This window comes from Chironomus tepperi, unplaced genomic scaffold, assembly GCF_022539635.2.
Source record: "Chironomus tepperi strain 1889 unplaced genomic scaffold, CSIRO-AGI_Ctep_v1 contig_168, whole genome shotgun sequence".
Lineage (NCBI taxonomy): Eukaryota > Metazoa > Arthropoda > Insecta > Diptera > Chironomidae > Chironomus > Chironomus tepperi.
The window spans coordinates 159,789-181,103 of NW_027226290.1; the positions used below are offsets into that span (position 1 = coordinate 159,789).

Consider the following 21,315-nt stretch of genomic DNA (forward strand, 5'->3'; position numbering starts at 1 on the left):
TAAAATCCACACGTGAACACATGGTCACGTGATGGACTTTCCACAATTTATTTCTAAAAATAATTTTCAACATCACTGTAATTTTAATTAAATAAAGGTTTTTTCAAAAAAAAAAAAAATAAAAATAAAATAAAAACAAAAAAAGGGAATTTTTTTTTTCAAAATAAAAATAAATTTTTTAGTGCGTTTAAAACGCGTCAATAAGGAGCTTTCGTGTGTGTGTGTGTGTGTGTATGTGTGAAAGCTTAAGTTCCACTGGATATGGAGATTAATTTTTTTTAATTCTAAGTGACAATAAAAACAGGATTTTTTTTTTTACTTCGACATTTTTGCATTTTGCTGTCGAATTTAAACTTTTTTTTTAGTTTTTAAATAAAAATATAGTTTTTTTAAAGGTTTTTTTCTTTCTCGTGTTTGCTCTGCAAAAATAGTGAAATTTAATTTCCATCAAAATCTTTTAGTATTTTCTTAACATTTTTTAGTATTTTTTACTTTTTTGTGGATTAAATTTGTGAAATGTGAAATTTTTTTAATTTTTTTTGGGGGAATTTTTTGTTCATTTTTGATTCGAATTTTTATTGAATTTTATTCAATTTTTTAGAATTTAATTTGAATTTTATTTCAATTTTTTGAATTTTTTTTGAAAATTTAATTCAATTTTTTGAAATGTTTTTTTCGAATTTATTTCAATTTTATTGAATTTTTGTGATTTTTTGAATATTTTTGTTTTTGTTGATTTTTATAAGATTTATTGTTCTTTGAACAGATTTGGCTTAGAGCCAGAATAGCTAGTCATACTAGACATTTTTTTTAAGATTTTTGACAACAATTATGCAGATAATGCACTAAAATTCGATTTGTTTGAAATATTTGATTTTTTAAACTTTTTTTGAAAGGAAATTTTATAAATTTCAATTTTCAAACATTTTTAAAATTTTCAATTTTTCAGATTTTTTGAATTTTTAAAATTTTTTGAATTTTTAAAATTTTTGAAATTTCATCAAATTTTTGAATTTTTCAAACTTATCAATTTTAAAAAATTTTTAAAAAAAAATTTAATTTTAATTTTTTTAAAATTTTAACAAATTTTAAATGTAAATTTCAACTTTGAAAATTTCAAACTAATTTAAATTTTCAATTTTTTGAAGTTTATTTTTTTTCTTCTTTCATAATTTTTAAAAATCTAAAAATTTTCACATTTCACAAAAGTCCCCCACATCCCGATTTTTAGACATTCCATACCAAAAGGATTATTATTTTTTCCATTAAAATGCAAAATTAATAAACATTTTTTAAATTTCTTAAAACATTTCTCAATTCTCTAATAAATATGAAAAAATATAAATTTGATTTTTGTGTTTCTTTTCCAAATTTTTCATCCATTTTTTATCATTCAATTTCCAATTTTTTAATTCGTCTTCGATCATTCCAAAAAAAATGTATTTTTTTTTTGTATTTACTTTTTCGTTTTTTTATTAATAATTAAAAATTATTAAATTTTATAAAAATTTAATCAAATTTACTCCATTTTTTTTTCACTTATAAATTAACAAAAAAAAAAAAAAATATAATATTTTTTATATGTATATATTAAAAATTTTTTAAGCAATAAAAACATAATAATTACAGCAAGCATTTTTTAGTAAAAATCCAAAAATTTTTTCTTTCACATTTCTCTGTTTGTGTCAGCTTCACAAAACGGAAGCATGCGTCTCTATTTATTTCAATGCCAAAAAGGATTTTGTTACTTATTATTTTTTTTTTATTATTTTTTTTATTATTATTTATTTCGTTATTATCGGAAAAACAATAAAAATAATAATTTAAAAACATTAGCCGCCAAAAAAGTTTTTTCTTAAACTTCCGCGCGTACACGTGGAAGTTCAAATCTGTTGAAATCAACTGTTGTAGGAGGTGGCGTGTGTGTGTATGTGTATTATAACTTCTTTTTTATATCATTTTTTTTTTGTAGTTTCTTAATTGTGTTGTTAATTAAACTTTTTTTTTTACTTTCTTCATTTTGTTTTCTTTTTTTTTGTTTGTTTAATTTTTAATTATTTATAATAAATTTTTTAGAGAATTTATTTTTGCGAACCACCAGATTGTGATGATTGCGCTTGTTGTGTATTATTATCGGCAGTGGTCGTTGCGGTCTGGGACATTTTTTCACAGTAGTCATTTAAGATATCGCGAAAACGAGACCAGCACTTTTCGGGTACAGTTATTGCGGTTCGGAAGTTGCTCTTGACCTAAAATTAGATAAGAATTAGTCAGTTTTTATTCATTTTGGATTCTTAAGGGGGTCCCTAACAGGCATAGATGCCGCTTTTAGGTACCTTAGTGGTCTTCCTGTACCATGACAGCATGCTCTTTGCCTGTTAGGGTTTGGAATTGATCAAACAGATTTTCATCAATTTTCGTCAATTTTGATCAGCTCTACAGCCTTAGGTAATGTTCATAAATTACGTAACACTAAAATTACAATTTTAGACTACTTCCACCCAATTTAAAGCTTTGTCACAAAATTATGAACCGAAATGTGGAATATGTGGATTCCCTCATCTGACCCAGTGACTTGTGTCATTCAGATACCCCTAAAATCTAATCCACAATCCAGACAATCGAGCCATTTTCACTGAAACCCAAAAGAATCCACCAAAAATCTCCATCAACTGTCATAATTTTTCTTTATTTCCTCAAATGACTTTTGTCTCAACATTTTATGCTCCCTAATCATTACGTATGACCATTAACAACCCCAGACACCCGACCCACACCCTGTCCTTGTTTTCCTCTTAATCCAAGCAGTTGTCCAATCATACCGGACCTGGTAGGACTTTGGCAGAGACCAGTGACCACTAAAGACACTAGAGAAGCTCTTAATTTGACCTGACTCTACCTCAACCAGCGTCCTGATCTATTGAAGTTGATAGATATGACTCCATTCCATGGCAAACAGGAGCTTGGCTCAAAACAGTAATGATAGAATGTCAGCTTAAAGTTCGGACAGATGATTTGTACAAACTAGGTGAAAGAGTCAGCAACAGAGTCAGATGAACAGGATTCTAAAGCTTAGGCACCTTAATTAGAGTCTGGACTCGAGTGAAGGTGCTTTATTGGATGTTAAGGGTCCAGACTCTCAAAATCCTGTCATTTTTGCAACAAACTGTTGCAAATCAGAATGGAATGCACCAAAATTGAGACTTTAAATGATCTAATATCCAACTAAACTCTTAATGCTTGCCAAATGGTTGCTATAAGCTACAAACAGCTATAAAATCCTTTAAAAAAATCCAATTAATCTCCCCATATTGTCCTATATAAAAATAAGAATCGGAATTAAAAAATATTTTTTTTTTCTAAATCCACAAGCCCCAAAATCCTATCTATTAAAATATTCATCTCAATATTATGACATAAGAAATAGGTCGTGGATGATAAATAACAGCATTTAATCTACTGACCTAATTTTAATTCCACATGTGCAACACAACTTAAAATTAGGTCACAAATACTCCAATACATCCTGCAATAAATCCACCACCCCAACACCCCAACACCCTCTATTTTTACTACATTTCAATGTATAGTTTATCGTATGTACGCTGCACATTTATGCAATTTTTATTCCCATTTTCCATCTCTTTCTGGACAATTTCCATTTTTTTTTTACTATTCTACACAACCTACCTCACTCATTCGCATGTAGATGCCACGATTATTTTGGCCAATGTCGAAATAAAAGTTTTTGTTATCGACTCTCAAGTGACGTCCTTCGGGCAGTTCACCTTTAAATCTAAATTTGATAAAATATTAATTAAATTAAATTGATTAGTTATGGATTGACATGGTTATAGATATGTAGATGGGTTGAACTGTGATTGAGGTATTGATTGAGGAAGAGTAAAGCTGTGGAAGCTAGGAATAAGGAGTGATTGAAGTTTCGGTTTGGACGAATTTTGGAGAACAAGACTGAGAACGGAACCGAAAATAGGGATATAAAACGGGACTAGAACGGGATTGAGTTCGGGACTCAGAATGGAAATGAGAATAGAACTGAGATGAAACCAAAAATGAAATTCAAAACGGGACTGAGGACGGATCCAGAACAGAACCGAGAACGGAATCGAGAACGGGATTGAAACTGGAATCAAAACCTACAGCAAGACAAGAACCGAAACAAATCTGGGACTGGAACTGGTTCTGAGACTAGCAAGTCTTGATTTCGGTCTCAAAAATCCTTACTATGTAAGAATCCGTCGTATAACATGTTCATGACCACTCAGGCTAGTCATAGTCTTATTCAACATCTATGAGTCAGCTCTTATGAAACAGTCAATATGTTCTAATTTCACAGCTCTACTCAATCATCACATACTGTCCAAAATAGCACAAATTGGTTAATTGATCAAAAATCCTGGGACCACCAGGCATAACTCTCACTTTGTGTCTATGTCGGATGTGGTTTGAATCCGTCATCATGTTACAGTTATGCCAGCCTGGTTCCGGATTTTGAATCAATTAACAGACTTGCACTATTCGAATATCACTTTGAGACAAAGCTCAAGGCTGATTCGAATTTTGTATGAAGCTGTCAACTCAAGTCGACTCGATTCCATACAAAATTAGAGTCAACTATGAGCTCTGCTTTGACAATTTTAATAACAAAAAGAGCCAAAATTGTAAAGTTCAGAAAAAATTTAATTAATACTAACCCGCCATCAGAGTCACCAAATTCATCCAAAAGATCCGTTAATGCATCACGAAATTCGACTAAGCCCTGCGCTGGAATGGCGATTTGAGACCGCGGACCACCGCGGGTGATTGTTTGTGATACCTTAAAAGAGAAAAGATGATAAGATTGAGTTAAAAATGATATTGAATTTTGAATGCAAATTGATTCATTGATTTGGATTGTTGAAGCAGCTTAGGAAGAATCTGGAAGAAATCCTCCTGAAATTCGCAAATTTGCATTTGGTACGGCACTAAAAGTAGCTTAGGAGAGATAAACATCAGCGAATTTTAGTCTACAACCTGTAACAAATGATAAGCATGCTCTAATAGTTTCGGGATGCAATGATGGCAGTACAGCATCATGACAGCATGGAGGCATGCTCTATGTCCATCATAGAATGCAATCTACAGTAAATGCTTCATCAATTAGTCTATAAGATGCTAATTAAGGTCATGCATTTTGACATAAATTTGAATGCATTTGCACAGCTTCCAAGTAGCCTATTCTGACTGATGCAATCCATAGTTCATGCTTTATCACCAACTCTGATCCGAACCATCCTCAAAACTGCTTTAAAACTGCCCTTCAACCCAACATACAACAACATCCGTCAACCAACTTACTCTTAAGAAACGTCCTCTCGCGTTTTCCTTCAAATCTAAGTAGTAACGTCTGTTCTCTTTGACTATACATTCTGATTTCAGCTTTCCATCTTCCGGTACATTCTCGGGATTTGGGGGACCTAAAATAAATTGAAATTAGTCATGATTTAAGAAAAATTTAGTTAAAGGCTCACCTAATGATGAATAAAAATCACTGAATGTTGAAAGATGTCCGCGAAAATCGGATGCCGTTGAAAGAGCTAAGAAAATTTGCGAACGACGACCATCGGCGCCAATCTGGAAATGAGATAGAAATGTATTAATGTTTGTGAGATTGTTTAAACTAGCCCATGTCAGCACACGTCTCTTAATTGATCCAAAATCTTTCTCCAGGTTGAAGTGACTTTGGTATGGTGCTGGTCAGGCATCAAGTCAGAGTCACTTTGGCCTGGAGCCTGATTTTGGATCAATTAACCGAATTGTGCTCTTCGGCCTTCAACTGAGTCTAATAAGGTTCTTAAGTGTGGGTTTCCAATGTCTAGACCAGAATTTTCAGAATTCTATTGTAGCAATGCTTCTAAAGGAGTCCAGGCTACTTGGATCTCACATTTTGAAGCCTTCATTGAGTCCTGACAACCACAAATCTGCCAATTCTGGTCTCAACTTCTTCAAATTCTCAATATCGAGACAATCCCGGACTATAATTCAAGAATAATCAATCTGTGAACAGCAAGAAGTAGATGACATGACGCCCACTATGTCCCCATCCTGACAGCTGATTTTGGTTCAGCACCAATTATAGAAAGACGTGGAATTGAGCTAATTGTGCCATAACGACGGATTTTGACCCATTTTTACTCCCAAAAAAAATGCAATTTCCTCTAATTATGCATCTCAGTTACATCACAAATTTGTACACATTAATCCCCTCCATAATTACCACTTGATATAAATAACACAACATCGTGTACAAATTTGACTTTAATTTGAAATAATTATACAAAAACACATCTAATTATTCAATTATAAAGAAAAAGTCTGATCCCTACGGAATTTAATTAGACACCCCCACACTGCTGGATGTACAATAAATATAAAAAAAAAATTCTTAAAAACTCACCTCAGCGACCTTGATGAATCGACCACGTCGATTTTGCTTTACATCAAGATAAAATCGCTTTGATTGAATCTGCAAGCATTTAGAGGCAAGCTCCTGCTCTGTTTGATTATTCGGCTGACCTAAATTAAATGAAAATTAATGAGAATTAGTTAAGGATGTTCAGGAATTTGTGCTGATTAGTGTAGGGAAGAGCTTGAAGTCGACTCGGATTTTGTATGGACAAAATCGACATTAGTCAGCAGGGCTTCATACATAATCCAAGTCGACTTCAAGCTCTGGTGAAGATTTCATCCAAAAACAGCAGGTCTACAGCCTTGGACAACCTATAAAGCCACAGGCCTAGACATCCATAAACTGCATTAAATCCAGGCCTGCAATCCATGGCTGAACCATTCTAAAGGATCCATTATACTCAGATCCATAGCTTAGATCCATAATAAGGACATCAAACTCAAGTCTCTGACTTGCTTACAGCTGTTCATTAATTATTCACTTTTTAATCAAATAGTCCCAAATGTAAATCAAGAAAAAGTTTTTTTCTTTAAAATTTTGTTATCTTTAATAAACTTTTCTTATCACTAAGCTCCATAATACTAAGCATATTATGTCATAAAAGTGCTTTAAAGTGAAGCAAGTATTACATTATGATGCTTCATGTGGAGAAGTTTTTGAAGGAAATTTTGTAATATTTGAGATGTATTTTTGATTAGTTTTTGACAGAGCTTGAAAAATAGATGGACTTTTGTATGGAGAGCTGGGCAGAGTTGACAGGACTCCATGAAGACCGGCCTCCAGTGTCATGTGGAAATTATTCTCTACTGACGGATTGCAAATGGTGGCTTGTCAACTCAGAAGTCAGATCAATACAAAATCTGAATTGACATTGTGTTATGGCTTAAAAGTAATCAAAATACCACAAGACATCTCGAATTGACAGAACCTGATGCCGAGACTGAGACTGAGATTTCCATATTTTTTATCACCCAGGGTATATCAATGCAACGTACCTAGCCACAATTTGTGTATCGCGAATTAAACAAACCGAGTTGGTGTGACTGAAACAGCGAAAAAGCACCCGAATCAACTAGACTTTCCCTTAGATTGATCCTGGGTCGTTAGAACGGTACTCCAACGCTCTAGTAGCAGTAGAACGGACTAATCTCGAGAATTAATCGACGTATTTTTGTCCACTCTGCTCGATACATCTATCCAAAATTAAGCAACATGCCTGAATCACACTAGCATATTTTGGACATTTGATCAATTAAAGTCAACTCGATTTATTCTCCAAAAATTTCATATAAATTGTAATATTTTCACAATTTTAAAGATTGAAAAGTTACGAAAAATCCTCAATTTGACAATTTTTTATGTGAAACCAACTTCTTTTCCTTCAATATCGTAATTAATTTTCTAGGAAAAAAACAAAATTCATTATTTGAGCCATAACAAAATCTCGAACCTCCCTACTCAATTCTAAGAACGTTTCGTAATAAGCAAATGGAATGAATATTACTAATCCATCCAAATAACAATCAACCATGGCAGTCAAGCAGTCAAGTAGTAGAGCGTTTAGCAACAATTTAAAGAAGGTCATGAATCAGAGTAGTTATGTTTAGCACAGTTTGCAGGACTACAATTTGGAGTCTGACTTCTCTGGACTTCAAAAGCTCAATTCACATAGTCCTGAAAACTCTGTCCTGTACTACCAGCAAATTAAGTAAGTATCTTCAATAATTTTGATTCTGATCTCGATATTGAGCTTTAACATGCAAAATAAGCATTCATTTGAGAGCTTGTTCGCCTTAAATACACTAAATCAGCATTAAGACTTGACAAATTCTCGAGACCGAGACCAAGACCGAGTTTGTCCGAGAAGTCATGTTCAGGAGCCCTAACAGGCAAATGGCATGGATTTGAGAGCTTAATCTTCTTATTTATAATCTAATAAATTTAATATCATTTAAGCAAAAACAGCATGCAATTTCCTCCTTAAATAGCATTAAACAATAAATTTTAATTAACAACTTTTGTTTCCCATTTTCAAACTTTTCAACAATTTTTTTTCTGCAGTTCCACTAAAATGTCTCTAAATGTCCAACAACAACAACAATGTAAAGTGGACCGATTCATAAATTAATTTCCTATAAGAACAGCTTTTTAATGTATAGTCATAAATAACAAGTAAATTATGTCTCGAATTGTCCTTAATTTCCTATCCATTGACTTTTTTTGTACATTCTGACATTGTCACATGAATTTTTGATTCTATTTTTTTATTTTTTATTTGCTGCCGATATGGGAACCTAATTAAATGGTCAATGAACTCTGAATTGTTTTTTTGTTTTTGTTTTGTGTTTTTTTTGGAAGTTTATTTGAAGTTAGAAATAGTTGAAAATGGTTGGGAATTAGATTTTTTTTTTGAGGCTTATGTCAAGCTTATGTTGAGTTTTGAGGATGAAAATTGGAGGAATTTTGAAGATTTTGTTATGCAATTTTTGTAGTGTCACTACCCTAAATTTGGAGCAAATACTCATAAGCATCTTACAGTATCCAATGAGTATGTTAATTGGTTAGCCTATTCTGAAGCTAATTGATACCGTATGATGCTTATTGAGCATATACATGGATTTAAAGGCTCATATTCTACTAAATACTATATAACCATGCTCATTAGGTACCGCAAGATGTTAATTGAGCTTATTCTTGTATATTAGGGCTAGTATGTTGTCTATGTACTTTTTACCATTTCTATCAATTTTAAGATGAGTGCCATAGTCATATTTGATCATTATATACTAATCAATTACTGAATGGAAGTTTGTAAATCAATCGAGCCAGTTTTTAAGAAGACCATCTAGTTTGGGACATAAAAATCACTATAGAGCATTGCTCTGTTGCTGTGTAACTAGATCAATAGCAAAAAGTAAGGTTGTATCCTTCATAATTTCCTTCATTACTTCTGTACAGTCACTCCATTTAGCTGTAGTTTCGATTAGCCTTAAACAACCCTTACTTATGAGCAATTAACTCATTTGATAGGAAGTCAAGGTTGCGAAACTGATCAAGCACTGGTTTGACGCCGAATGTTGCCCAGAAGACACCGTGTTGTTAAAATTAGGTCCATTTTACAGCAAAGGATACGATTCTTCGGACAATACTGCTCGAATTTTTGATCAATTTTGATAAATCCTAACAGTTTTAATCCCTTACAAATAATGAAAATTGCCACTCATGAACAATTAGCTTTAATTCCCAAAATTATCACCAACTGTCTCCACTCAAATCCTTTACATCACCATCCAAAATCTTCCCCATAATCAATCCAAATTCCCAATAATTTAAAACTTATTTAAATATCCAAATTCATAGAATCAAAATCCCACACACATAAAAAGTGACAACAAACTTCATATCCGAAAAGTACATAGTAACAAGAATTATGACTTAATACAATTTTACTACCCACACTTGTGTCATTGTATGCAAAAAAAAGAGAAAAACACAAAACTTTTCAGCACATAAAGTCATATTTACAATTTTTTTTCTTTATCATAAATGCATTAGCACAAAAAAACGTGACTCCAAAGTGGGTTGCATAATATTTTATTTAGTTTGTAGTCTTTCAATTAGAATTGGAGTTCTTGGAGACGTTAGAGATTGAAATTGACAATAAAGATAGTTATTCAATATTGTTACACAATTAGATACTCTGAGAAGAAGACAAATGCAGCAAAATTAGAGTTTTTTTTGAATTTAAATTGCAAGAAAATGGCTAAAATTAAGTCATTAACCCGAGTAGCACAATGCAGCGAACCTCATTTTCTGTCGTAAAAAGAGGATTGAAATCCACCGTCACTGTGCCGTCAGAGCAACTTTGACTCTTACAGTTAATACAGCGACACTGAGTTACCCTAACGAACTGGGTGTGCTGTTCGAATAAATGGAGATTTTTATGTTTTTTTTGGGGGTTGCTAAGGTTACGTGGGTATAGTTATGCATTCAGAATGATGATGCTCTTGCACTCAAATCATATCTTAAAGCAGGAACGTTTCCAAGGGAGAAGAGGGTGGAAGAGAGGATGAAATTAACCCAGAAGCTTTCAACGGCGTTGTTGAGGTTTCTAGAAGTCTCGGTCTCGGCAAATTCTCAAGACTGAAACCGAAACTTCCTATTTAGACCAAAACATCGGGAAACTTTAACTTTGCCCCTTTGTCAGCCCTCTTCAACCCATACCTTCACTTTTTGACAAAATTCTTTAATTTTCTCCATTTTTGTGGTAAAATGCTCAAGTTTATCTTACAGAAATGATAGTCAAAAGCGTGCAAATGATGAATTTTTGACTATTTATCTTAAAATTTCTTGCAAATTTCACTCCGAGTTGCTTTATTGCTTTAAGGACTTAGCAATTGAACATAGTCGTTCCACTTAAATACAAACTGACTCCGAGTGGATACAAATATGTTAGAACTAGTCATCAACTGGACATTAACTTGCCATGAACATCTTTTTGTCCACTCGGAGACTTAAAAATTCACAAGCTTAAAATAAATCTTCACTTCTTTCCACCTATATTTACCTGAATCGAAATCGCCGGCGCCACCACCCATATCGTCGCCTTCTCGGTAGTCCTCTGTGAAAAAGAAAAAAATATGTTTTTTTAGATTTTATGTAATTTTTCAGATGGTTCTTTTTGTGTGTCAAACGATGTTCATTTTTATCACCAAAATGATGATACGATTGAGGATGGAAAAAGTATAAAAATATGTCGAGTGGCAAAAAAGGTGAAAAAATTTCTTTTTTGAGCATAAAAATGCAAGATGAAGGAGACGAAGAAGTTCGGGGGGAGATGGATGGAGGTAGACATGTTGTTGTAGCTATCGGCAGCAGTTGCTGGTTAGCCTATGAGTCCTGATACTCTAGTGTGTTGTGCATTAGGTGTGTAGACGTGGATTCCGTCATTTTTAAGACTATTTCGTAGCTTTAATGTTGAAAATTTGTTAAAAATTCGTCTGAAATTTGTCAAATTGAAGCCGCATCCAGTTGGCAGCCATAATGATTCCATACAGAAGCCAAATTAAGTATTCATAATAAATCATGTCAATATGTAACTAAGGAACCATCATTGCCTTAGTAGAGACGATAAATAACCCAAAGAGGCACAGAGAATGCTTCCAGAAGAACTTGAGGACACCGCTGACGGGAAGCACATCTAGTCCATTTAAAGTGAGCAAGCTGTTCGCCTGTTAAAGTAAGTCATTATTTAGTGCAGTAAATGAGCTTAAATCTGCCAATATGACCTGACTAACGACCCCACCTACCATTACCACCCTTCCTCCCCTCTCCTCCCTTACCCACCCAACCACATACCCAATCCCAACCTCAACAACAAGAACCTTACAACCAATAAAACCTGAACTATAAAAATATTCAACGCGACATAAAAGAAGAAAAACAATTTTTTTTCATATTTTTTTTTTTTGTCGTCACACACAGAGTAGAGCTGAGCTTTTTTTCTTGGGAACAGGCAATGGCAGTGATATATTACACGCAACATTTTTCATGACTTCTTATTCTTCAAGTCTTTGTATTTATGATTTCTTGTTTTTTTTCGGTACAGTAAAAATATATAACGAGTTGGAATAATTGCTGATAAAATGAGTTATTTGATGGAGGGAAATGAGGATGAGAAAAGAGGGTTGGGTAGGCTGGTTGGGGATTTGATGAAGCTTTTTGGAGATTTTTTTCAAAATTTACATTAAGGTTGTTTGGAATTTGGTGATTGAAGGCACTTTTGAGTCGAATTCTGGCTTATTTTGGTCGATAACATGAGATATTGCTTGAAAAACTCCAAGAGTCGGACTTAAAGAGTTCGTATAGAGTCTAGTTGGACTTTATAGGACAATTGAAGACACAGCGGACCTTAGCGAACCTCAGCGGACTCCAGTGGACTCTAACGGACTCCAGCGGACTTTGACGGACTCCAGCGGACTTTGACGGACTCCAGCGGACTTTGACGGACTCCAGCGGACTTTAACGGACTTAATCAGACTCAATCGGACTCTATTGGACTTCACAGAACTCTAAATGATCTCTAAAGCCCAAATCCAGCGTATCCCGACTCCAATTGAGTCCCAACAGCGATTTGATGTGTTCCTACATGAACCGAAGGCACTGATATCCCAAAATTGAACAGAATTTTCTGTATCACATGATTATTAATAGCTTTTGCCAATTCCAATGCCTACAACCCTTCCACACATTCCAAAATTCCCAATAAATCACCTCCCCAGGACATCATTTCACAATATAAAAATCCTACAATCAAGCCAGAAAATAAAAACTTTCATAACAAAATTCCTTGTTATTGGATTAAAATTGAATATAATTCATATAATATATCAAGAGGTCATGCACGTGTGTCATTCATGTAAGAGACTTTTTATTTATTTTTGCATAATTTGAAACATATACATATGTGGGGTATTTCCATTGATTATAATGCAACGATGGGTGAAGAAAATTGTGTTAAATGTTGATGTTATTTTGGGATAATGAGTGGAAAATTTAGGCTGGCTTGGAGCTTTTCAGGTGTGATTCTGGGGGTGAATTCTCAGGAGATGGTACGGTACAATGCAGGTACACCAAAAGTATTAAAATTTGACTATAACATAATCCTATCATAATACCAAATTTTGGGTTTATCTGACAAGCTTAAAGCCAGTTTTTGAGGATTTCTCTGCGAATGGGACAAGCTGTGATTAGACGATTCCATATTCAACACTACAGTTAGAGTTTATTGGTCTATTCCATCCCCTAATTCTCAATTTTACCCCAGACTAAACCCAAAAAATTCAAAATCTCCAATATTGTCCCACCCCCCCCCCAAATTTTCCCTAATTTTCCCAAATTTTCATCAAAAATTTTTCCACTTAATAATCAAATTCCCATTCACAAAAGCATAATATCACTTCCTTCATATATATTTAAGATTTAGAATGAATATTCACTGAATGAACAACAATTTATATTCGATCAAATGGAAATTGACTGGCTATGAATAAATATATGATATGATTTTTAATGTGGGTATTTTACACATAACAATCTCTCATTTATTGGCACTTAATCTTTTGTGCATGACAACTGACTTAAAGATTTATATTGCAAATGAGTAGATTAATTGGTAATATTTTGGGGGATGTTTTGTGAATGGGAATTTGATTATTGTGGGTGATGTTAAGGATAGGGGAGGGAAGAGGGATTATAAGGACTAGGGGGAGTGCTTTAGAGGACTATGAGGAAGGGTTCTTGAGGACTAGGAGCTATTTGGGTCTTGTTAACGAGTTTGACCAATTTTTGTGTAAAATATACAGCAAATCAAAGAATTTAGTCCAAAAAAGAAGAAATTAGGAGAGAAAATGGAAGTTAAGTGGATGTAAGAAGGTCTAGAAGCTAGTAAGAGCAAGACCTGACCCCCAACGATGTTCAGTCTCTTTACTAGATTCTCTATGAGTGTCTAAGTCTTGATCAGAGATCATTAAACAGTCGATTCTAATCAAATTGACTTCATACTGCATACCAGTCAACTTCAAGCTCTCTCTAGTAGCCAAATTGATAGATTTTGGGCACCAAAGTGGTATTTCTAGCACAAAAAAGCAAACTCCTTGTCTGTTAGGGTCTAGTAAGGATTGTACGGTCAATATACACCCAACAGATCCATCTACATTGAATTTAAAGCTCTAAAATGAATTACAGAGTTAATATACAGTCAACAGCTTCATCTTGGGTCGATTTCTCCAGAATAATCAGCCCCTGAAGTCAAAACAACTCTCAAAATTTCCCATTAAAAATTCCCCATTTTAAAATTCCAATCATCACCTCATTATTACCCATGAGAACAATTCAAAGAATCCAAAAAAATCTTCATCAAGTCATCAAAGTCCTTAATAATGTACAACATACTCATTTTTCTCAATCAGCCTGCCATTAAAAATTCAACTTTACTTTTTTTTTTATTCCTCGTGAGACAAATAAAGTGAAAAAATAATTTTTTTCTTCTCGAACAATAGAATCAGTTTCCCTTCGTATAACTTTCGATTTTTTTTTCATTTTTTCTTTTTTTCCGCATCTCTTCATTTTATGAATTCACATCATGCGAAAATTATTTTTTTCTGTAAATGGAGATCGATACATCGGATGTATTGAAAGTTGTAATTTAGAGGGGCTTGAAAATGGGAGTTTTTGGAAAGGAGCTTTAAGTCATTTTGAGGATTTTGTTCTAATTTGAGTAGTGAAAATTGGTTAATTGAAGTAAAATCCAATTCCAAGCAGAGTTGTTAATCTGTGAATTGCCTGTAAAAAGGCATTGCTTGCGAAAAGGCAAAATCTGTGACAGATCTGTTGTCTGTGCCTGTCACAGACACCTGTTTTTGCAACTCTGGTTCCAGGGTGGGGTGATATTGACTTAATGACCTGATTTATACACCAAGATGGAGTCATGTCAATTTTGGACCAGATTTCAGATTGATCAATCGAACTGTACTCTTTGAATAAATACATATGATGACATAATGTCGAAAATATTAGAATCTTTAGCTTTTATGAGTCTATGAACCATTGAAACCAACTTTATGTTTTATCCATAGATTGATGGAAAAGAAAGGGTGTATGAGCATCTCGATTCGGAGTAGAGATGTCAATCGTGGGTCCAAATCTCAACTCAGGGATTATGGGAATGGAAAAACTGATCCCGGGATCCCAGGATTGAAAACCCCTAATTTAGGATGTAATTCATCGATTTGTAAGGATTTTCTAAGGCAGATGATCCAAAAAATCACAAAATTAATTATATTCAATCTAAAACAACCTTCTAAAGCTGTTCATGTCTCTTGAACATTTCTGGCATCAAAGCTTAAGTTTGTCATGGATCACAATTGAGTTATTAGAATCTATTGGTAATGCAAGGCTTTAAAATCCGAAAATCCCCCACCCTCGTAATTTTACATCCTTTAAAATAGTATTTTTAGTCAAATTTAGTAAGACTACATCCGAAAATAATGGAAAATAATGAAACGCCTAAAGGGGAGGATGAAGGGTTCACAATTTTTTTACAGAAAGTCAATTAGGGTTCATGATTTTGCTAAAAAACTATACAGAAAGGCAAACAACTGAAGAGGGGCGGAAAAAGTCTAAAAATTAAATTTTATTATTTTAAATTGCTTAAATTATCCCAAAATTGCATAAAAAATTACATAACTTCCAAACATTCCCTAAGGTGTGTGTATGCTGACAAAAAAAATTATTTTTAAAATGTCAATAGCCACCCACTGACTGGATCAATGGACAACCACAATATCTTATTACAATTTATTTTGAAATAACATCAAGCGAAAATGTTCTCTTAGCAACAGTACCGAAAAGGCTACACAGAGTGAAAAAGTTTGAAGAAAAAAAAATTTGTATTCTGATTAAGATGTAAGAACAGACATGAAGGCATGAATAGGCTCACAAAAATTGAGCATGCTCAGTTTATATTGATTGAATAATTGATTGTAGGAAATTGGCAAGCTGAAGTCAACGAAAGAACTGGAATTCTGGTCCATCTGACTGAGCATCTGAAGAAACTGGAGCATCTGAGGACGGCCATGGATCACAATTGATCTGTACAGCCAGCAAAGTAAGTGAGTAAGTAAGAATAATTTAAAATGCTGATTTAGGTGAGTATGGGCATTGTTTCTTAGGGAATGATATCAGCGTAGAACTGAACATTGAAGAATAAAACTCGACAAGTCACGCTTGGCTGCCCGAACAACACAAATGAAGAACTTCTGTATTTGAGCTTTTAAGGCTCTCGTTTATGAAGGCCAAAAGGAAGTAGTATATTTTTTGTAGCCATATGGATGCCCAATAAAGCTTTTTCAAGAACTCTATAAATGTGGTGGGCAACCTGTATGCTGTGGCACTCTAGTGTTCCATCAATAATTTTATAAAATGCGATGAATCATATGCTTTTGTAAATTTCAGTTGAAGCTTATTACTTAGGAGTTTCGAGAAAAATAAAAAGTTTGCCATCACTGCTCTATTTATTCGTGAAATGTTAAACTTTTTGGAAGCTCTAATGAAGATATACTATCTACGTAAGCCAGATCTAGCTTTCGACTTTAAATTCGGTAACAGGAACTCGTCCGCCTTTACCAAGGAAGTTAGTAAGTAATTAATTAGGACATATTCTGCATTTTGATGGCTTTAATCAGGAAATCTTCAATATTTTAGTCAAAAATTCACAATAAGCTCAGGAATAAAGGACATTTGTCAACATAATAAGGAAGTAAAATTAATTTTTCATCTACTTTAATGGATATTGAGTAGAAAAAGACCATAAGAAGCTTAAAATTCGACATTTTCCATAGTAATTGTAAAAAAAATTGTGAAAATTGAGAAAATTGGGAAAATTCTTTAAAAATGAGCAAAAAATCGATGAAAAATTGCAGGATTCTCAACAAATCTTCAAAAATTCTTAACAAATCCTTCAAAAAACCCTAAAAAATTCTCAAAATCCATAAAACATCCTCAAAAAAGCTTCAAATTCCCCATAAAAACCGAAAGCTCTCCTTCAAAAAAAAGTGAAAATTGTCAAATTCCCTCATTCAATTTTCCTCATTATTTCATCATTTAAAAGACCATTTAAATGCCATGTATGTATATCCAGCACACACACGACACATCCGTACATAAAAATTAAGCTTAAAGCACACAAAATTCCATTAAAAAAAAAGTCAGCAACTCCAATATAAGAAAATGAGCCATCAAGCGAAAAACGAAGAAGAAAAACTTTAGGAAAATGGAAGATGAGAGAGAGGTGGGGAGGGGGTAGGTGGGGGGTTTACCCACCCCCCAATCTCGTGAGTTCAATGACCGCTCAAAGCGTGTTGAAAACATTTTCTCATAAATAAAATGCGTAGATGCGAACTTGGAAAAAAATCAAAGAAATTTTCCTCATAATTTTCCATGTATTTGTGTGCCTTTGCATGTGTGTGTGTGAGATTTTTCTCCATATTTTAAGGAATTTTTTTTCTCTTGTTTCCAGCTGGCCAAAAAAGTGAGGAACATACAAGCATAAAAAACCAGATGGTGATACACATACTGAGCTTTATTAAGCTAAGCTTAGAGGTTTGGGAGGGGTGAGAGAGAGAGAGAGAGAGAGAGTAAAAGGAGGCCATGATGGAGTGAGAAAGAGAGAGAAAAAATCGATAAATTCGCCTGTTTTTTTTTATGCTTCACACACAGCGTATTACATTAGGAAAGGTCGACAAACTCTTGATGGGCATAAGTCTCTCTCCATCTCACTTCCCGTTACTCTCTTACTCACTTCCACACGAAAGTTTGTGTATGATTGTATGTGAAATTGGCACCCATATGGATGCACACATGTATAAATTAAATTATAATACACAAATACATATGTAAAGAATTTGTTGAGAATGTGTGCGTGCGCATACATAAGTGAGTGAGAGAGAGAGAGAGACATTCAGAATCGACAGAACATTTTGTGAATATATAAAAAAAATCTTCTTTTTTTGTGGATGACAAGAAGACACAAAAAAAAATTGATTTTTTCATGAATTTTAATGTACAAAAAAAAAAAAATTGGATAAAATTTAAATTAATTGACACAGTTCGGTCCGCAAAAAAAAATTGTAAATCACGTCACCGATGACAATTTTTTTTTTCAAAATTCTAAATTTACGGACATGACAGACTTGGAAGGTCATAAGCCATTGCATATAATACCCCAAATATCTTCCATAATCACGTAATCTCTCAAATAATTTTTGTGCTGCTGTGTCGGAAGTAAATGGAACCAAAAAAAAAAATCTCAATTTTTTCACCTTGACAACACAACACGGATGCCTTAACAGAACTCCACTGGACTTAAATACTCAATACTTAATTTTTGCAATTTCACTTCCACTTTAAATTGCCTTTTTTATTGACAGCCTGCAAGCCTTAATTCCAGCAACTCTCAATTCAATCCCACAGCCCTGTACCCGGTCTTGAATATCAATCGGTCCCCGTCTTGTACACCGAAAAACTTTAAACTTTTTTTTTTTTTTTTGGTCTTGAGCTTAATGGGGGAAAATCCAAGATGGCTGAATTCGTCCAAAAGAGAATATGTGTGACTGTATTGGTGACCATACAGCTGATGGGTACTGTTGGTACATATATAAAATCAGCAGGCACAATCACAATCAGGAACGAAAAAAAATTTTTCCACTGCCACTTGTGAAAAAAAAAAAATTTTTTAAGAATGTCCATCAAATTTGACACGATTTATGGATATGATCAAAATATCAACATACTATGCTCAGATCCACTGTCACTCATTTCCACAATAATTGGCTATAAAATCCCACTCTCAACCGACAACAAAAAACTTATTAATCCACTGAGCGATCCGATCACCACCGACTTACTGCCAAATAAATATGTGAATATTTTTTTTTTTTTTGTGTTGTACAAGTCGTTGGATGTGGATTGTTGTGGATGTAGTGGTACACGCGCGCGCTCTTGCTGTCTCTTTCTATGTGAAGAATTTCTTGGCGTCGACACTAAAAAATTTTTTTTTTTTTTTTTGCTGCTTGAGAATTTCACAAGATTTTTTATGGACTAAGAAGAAGACGATCGAACTTGATTTTATGTCCAATTTATGTCCAAAAATCTCAACTTTTAGTCCACCACAATGTCAAGTTTGTAAATTAAATTTTAAATTAAATTATAAATGAAAAAAAAAATTTTTTTTGAATTTTTTTGTGTATACAAAAAAAAAGAAGGTATATCCAACAGAACTGAAGGAAAATCGAGCGAGCGTTCCTTTACAGACCAACGAAATTGCCAATTTTTTTTAAATTTCACTTTTCACAATTTTATCGCGTTTAATTCGATATAATTACATGTTAATTGAACATTACAGGACTTTATTGACCGTTATTGGATAGACTTTATGCGCGACTTAAACTTTATCGATGGTTAAATTTAATTAGAAAATTCTTTTTTTTTTTTCAATTGCGCTACCACCGAGAGAATAACTTGCAATGGAAATAGATGTAGTTGTGGCTTTACTTTAACACATCTTACTGCTTGTCGACTACATGCTGTCGACTGTGCCTGCACATGTATGGGTGTGTATCATGCGAATTCTTATAAAAGCATAAAAATGTATGAAAGTGAAATGGAAATTGATGGAATATATAGTTGTTTCTGTCCGACTTATTGGATGCTATAGAGACAGCTGACTATGACAGTCGAATCTATGATGAGTCGTGTCGAGGATGGAAAGAATTTTTTTGAATTTTTTGGGAGTCGTTGGGAATTTTTTAATGCTAAATGAGCTTTTTTGGATGTATTACAGTCTGCTAAGAAAGCTTATGGTGGGGAAATGGCCAGAAGTGCGTCTCTAGACCGGATTAACTATAACCTCCGACCAGATTCTATGAAATCCGGTCTCAGACCACAGTTAAGTCGTCCTTTGATCGGAATTTTGGCCATTTCTAAGCTCTGAGCTTTACAGACTGCTTAATGATTGGAATTAGACTCGAATAGCAATTTTTTGGGAGGGTGTTGGGAACAAAGAGGAAACAGGGGGAAAACAGAGGGAAATAGTGGGAAACAAGAGGAAGCAGTGACCTACTAGCTGCCCGTTAGCTGCAATGTACCCAACATTATATCTAGTGCTAATGGGAACATTGTTGAAGTACGGACATAGGAGTCGTGTCAACTTCGGTGTTTATCGACAAATGGAGCGGAACTAGGTCTAGTCATAAATGTTGTTTAAGCTTTAATGACACATTGCTTGAATCTAAAGCATTTTTCATCGATTTCAGTCAAAATTTACAGATTTCTCAACCAAATTCCTTCAGAAAAATCAAGTTTGCCATGAAAATATTTCAGGATTTTTCAAAATTGTAAACAAAAGTAATTTTTTTTTGGAATGAAAGTGAGTCACGGACTGCACAGTGCTGTTGTAATTGTGTTAATATTATCGATGATTGCTTCAACTGACGTTGAGAGCTTTAATAGACATCAAAGTCAACTGAACATGTCAGGCTCCAAAACAGCACTTCAAAAAGTAGAAAGACGAATTTACGGAGGTGATTCAGCAGTTCTAGGTCAATTTCCATATCAAGTTCTGTTGGATTCTGTGAGATATGTCAATAAGTCATGCTGTTGTAAGTACTTACTTCTTTCACTGACCGTACAGATCAAGTGTGGCCCTCAGTCGGCTCCTGAAGCTGGCACCACATGCGATTTGCTGCTTTATGCTGCTCGTGGATCTTTATCATGCCCTAAAATTGACTTCCTTGTTACATTTCAGTCTTAAGATGCGGTGGATCACTAATTGATGAATTTTGGGTCTTAACGGTATGGACAATGCTGAAAATGTTTAAATCAGAGTTTGGCTTTCTCAAAGACAACCGTTAATTTTTTTCAAAAAAAATTAATATTCAAATATTTTTTGACCGTTACTATCATTTTTCATCGTAACGGACATTTGAATTTTAAAATAAGTTGAGTTCGTTAAGACGGCCACACTCAGGTTTAAATGACTATAAACTTCCATTATTTTAGGCAGCTCACTGTTTTCGTGACGGATTTCATCATGTAATCCTCAAATTCGGAGTAATCAGCACCAAATGGTCAGTATGGGAAACAACTGTTGGACGACGCAATGTCAAAATCCATAAGAATTACAGTAGATCTTTGTACCAAAATGACATAGCATTGATAAGACTTCCACGTGCTAGATATGGACTGTTAAATTATCCTCATATTGATGTGATTGAGCTGCCGGGAAGTGA

General features: G+C 33.8%; 1 protein-coding gene across 1 annotated transcript; it reads right to left on the reverse strand.

The window, feature by feature from the left end:
* Positions 1 to 1,748: 1,748 nt before the first annotated feature.
* On the reverse strand, positions 1,749 to 19,546 carry Pur-alpha (Purine-rich binding protein-alpha). Its single transcript, XM_070637891.1, has 8 exons — positions 18,820 to 19,546; positions 11,037 to 11,090; positions 6,458 to 6,576; positions 5,532 to 5,634; positions 5,359 to 5,477; positions 4,716 to 4,837; positions 3,691 to 3,796; positions 1,749 to 2,249 (listed from the first exon to the last, which is right to left on the reverse strand). Exons 1-8 carry the CDS (start codon positions 18,842 to 18,844, stop codon positions 2,082 to 2,084), a joined length of 816 nt encoding a protein of 271 aa, XP_070493992.1. The 5' UTR covers positions 18,845 to 19,546; the 3' UTR covers positions 1,749 to 2,081.
* Between the last annotated feature and the right edge of the window lie 1,769 nt (positions 19,547 to 21,315).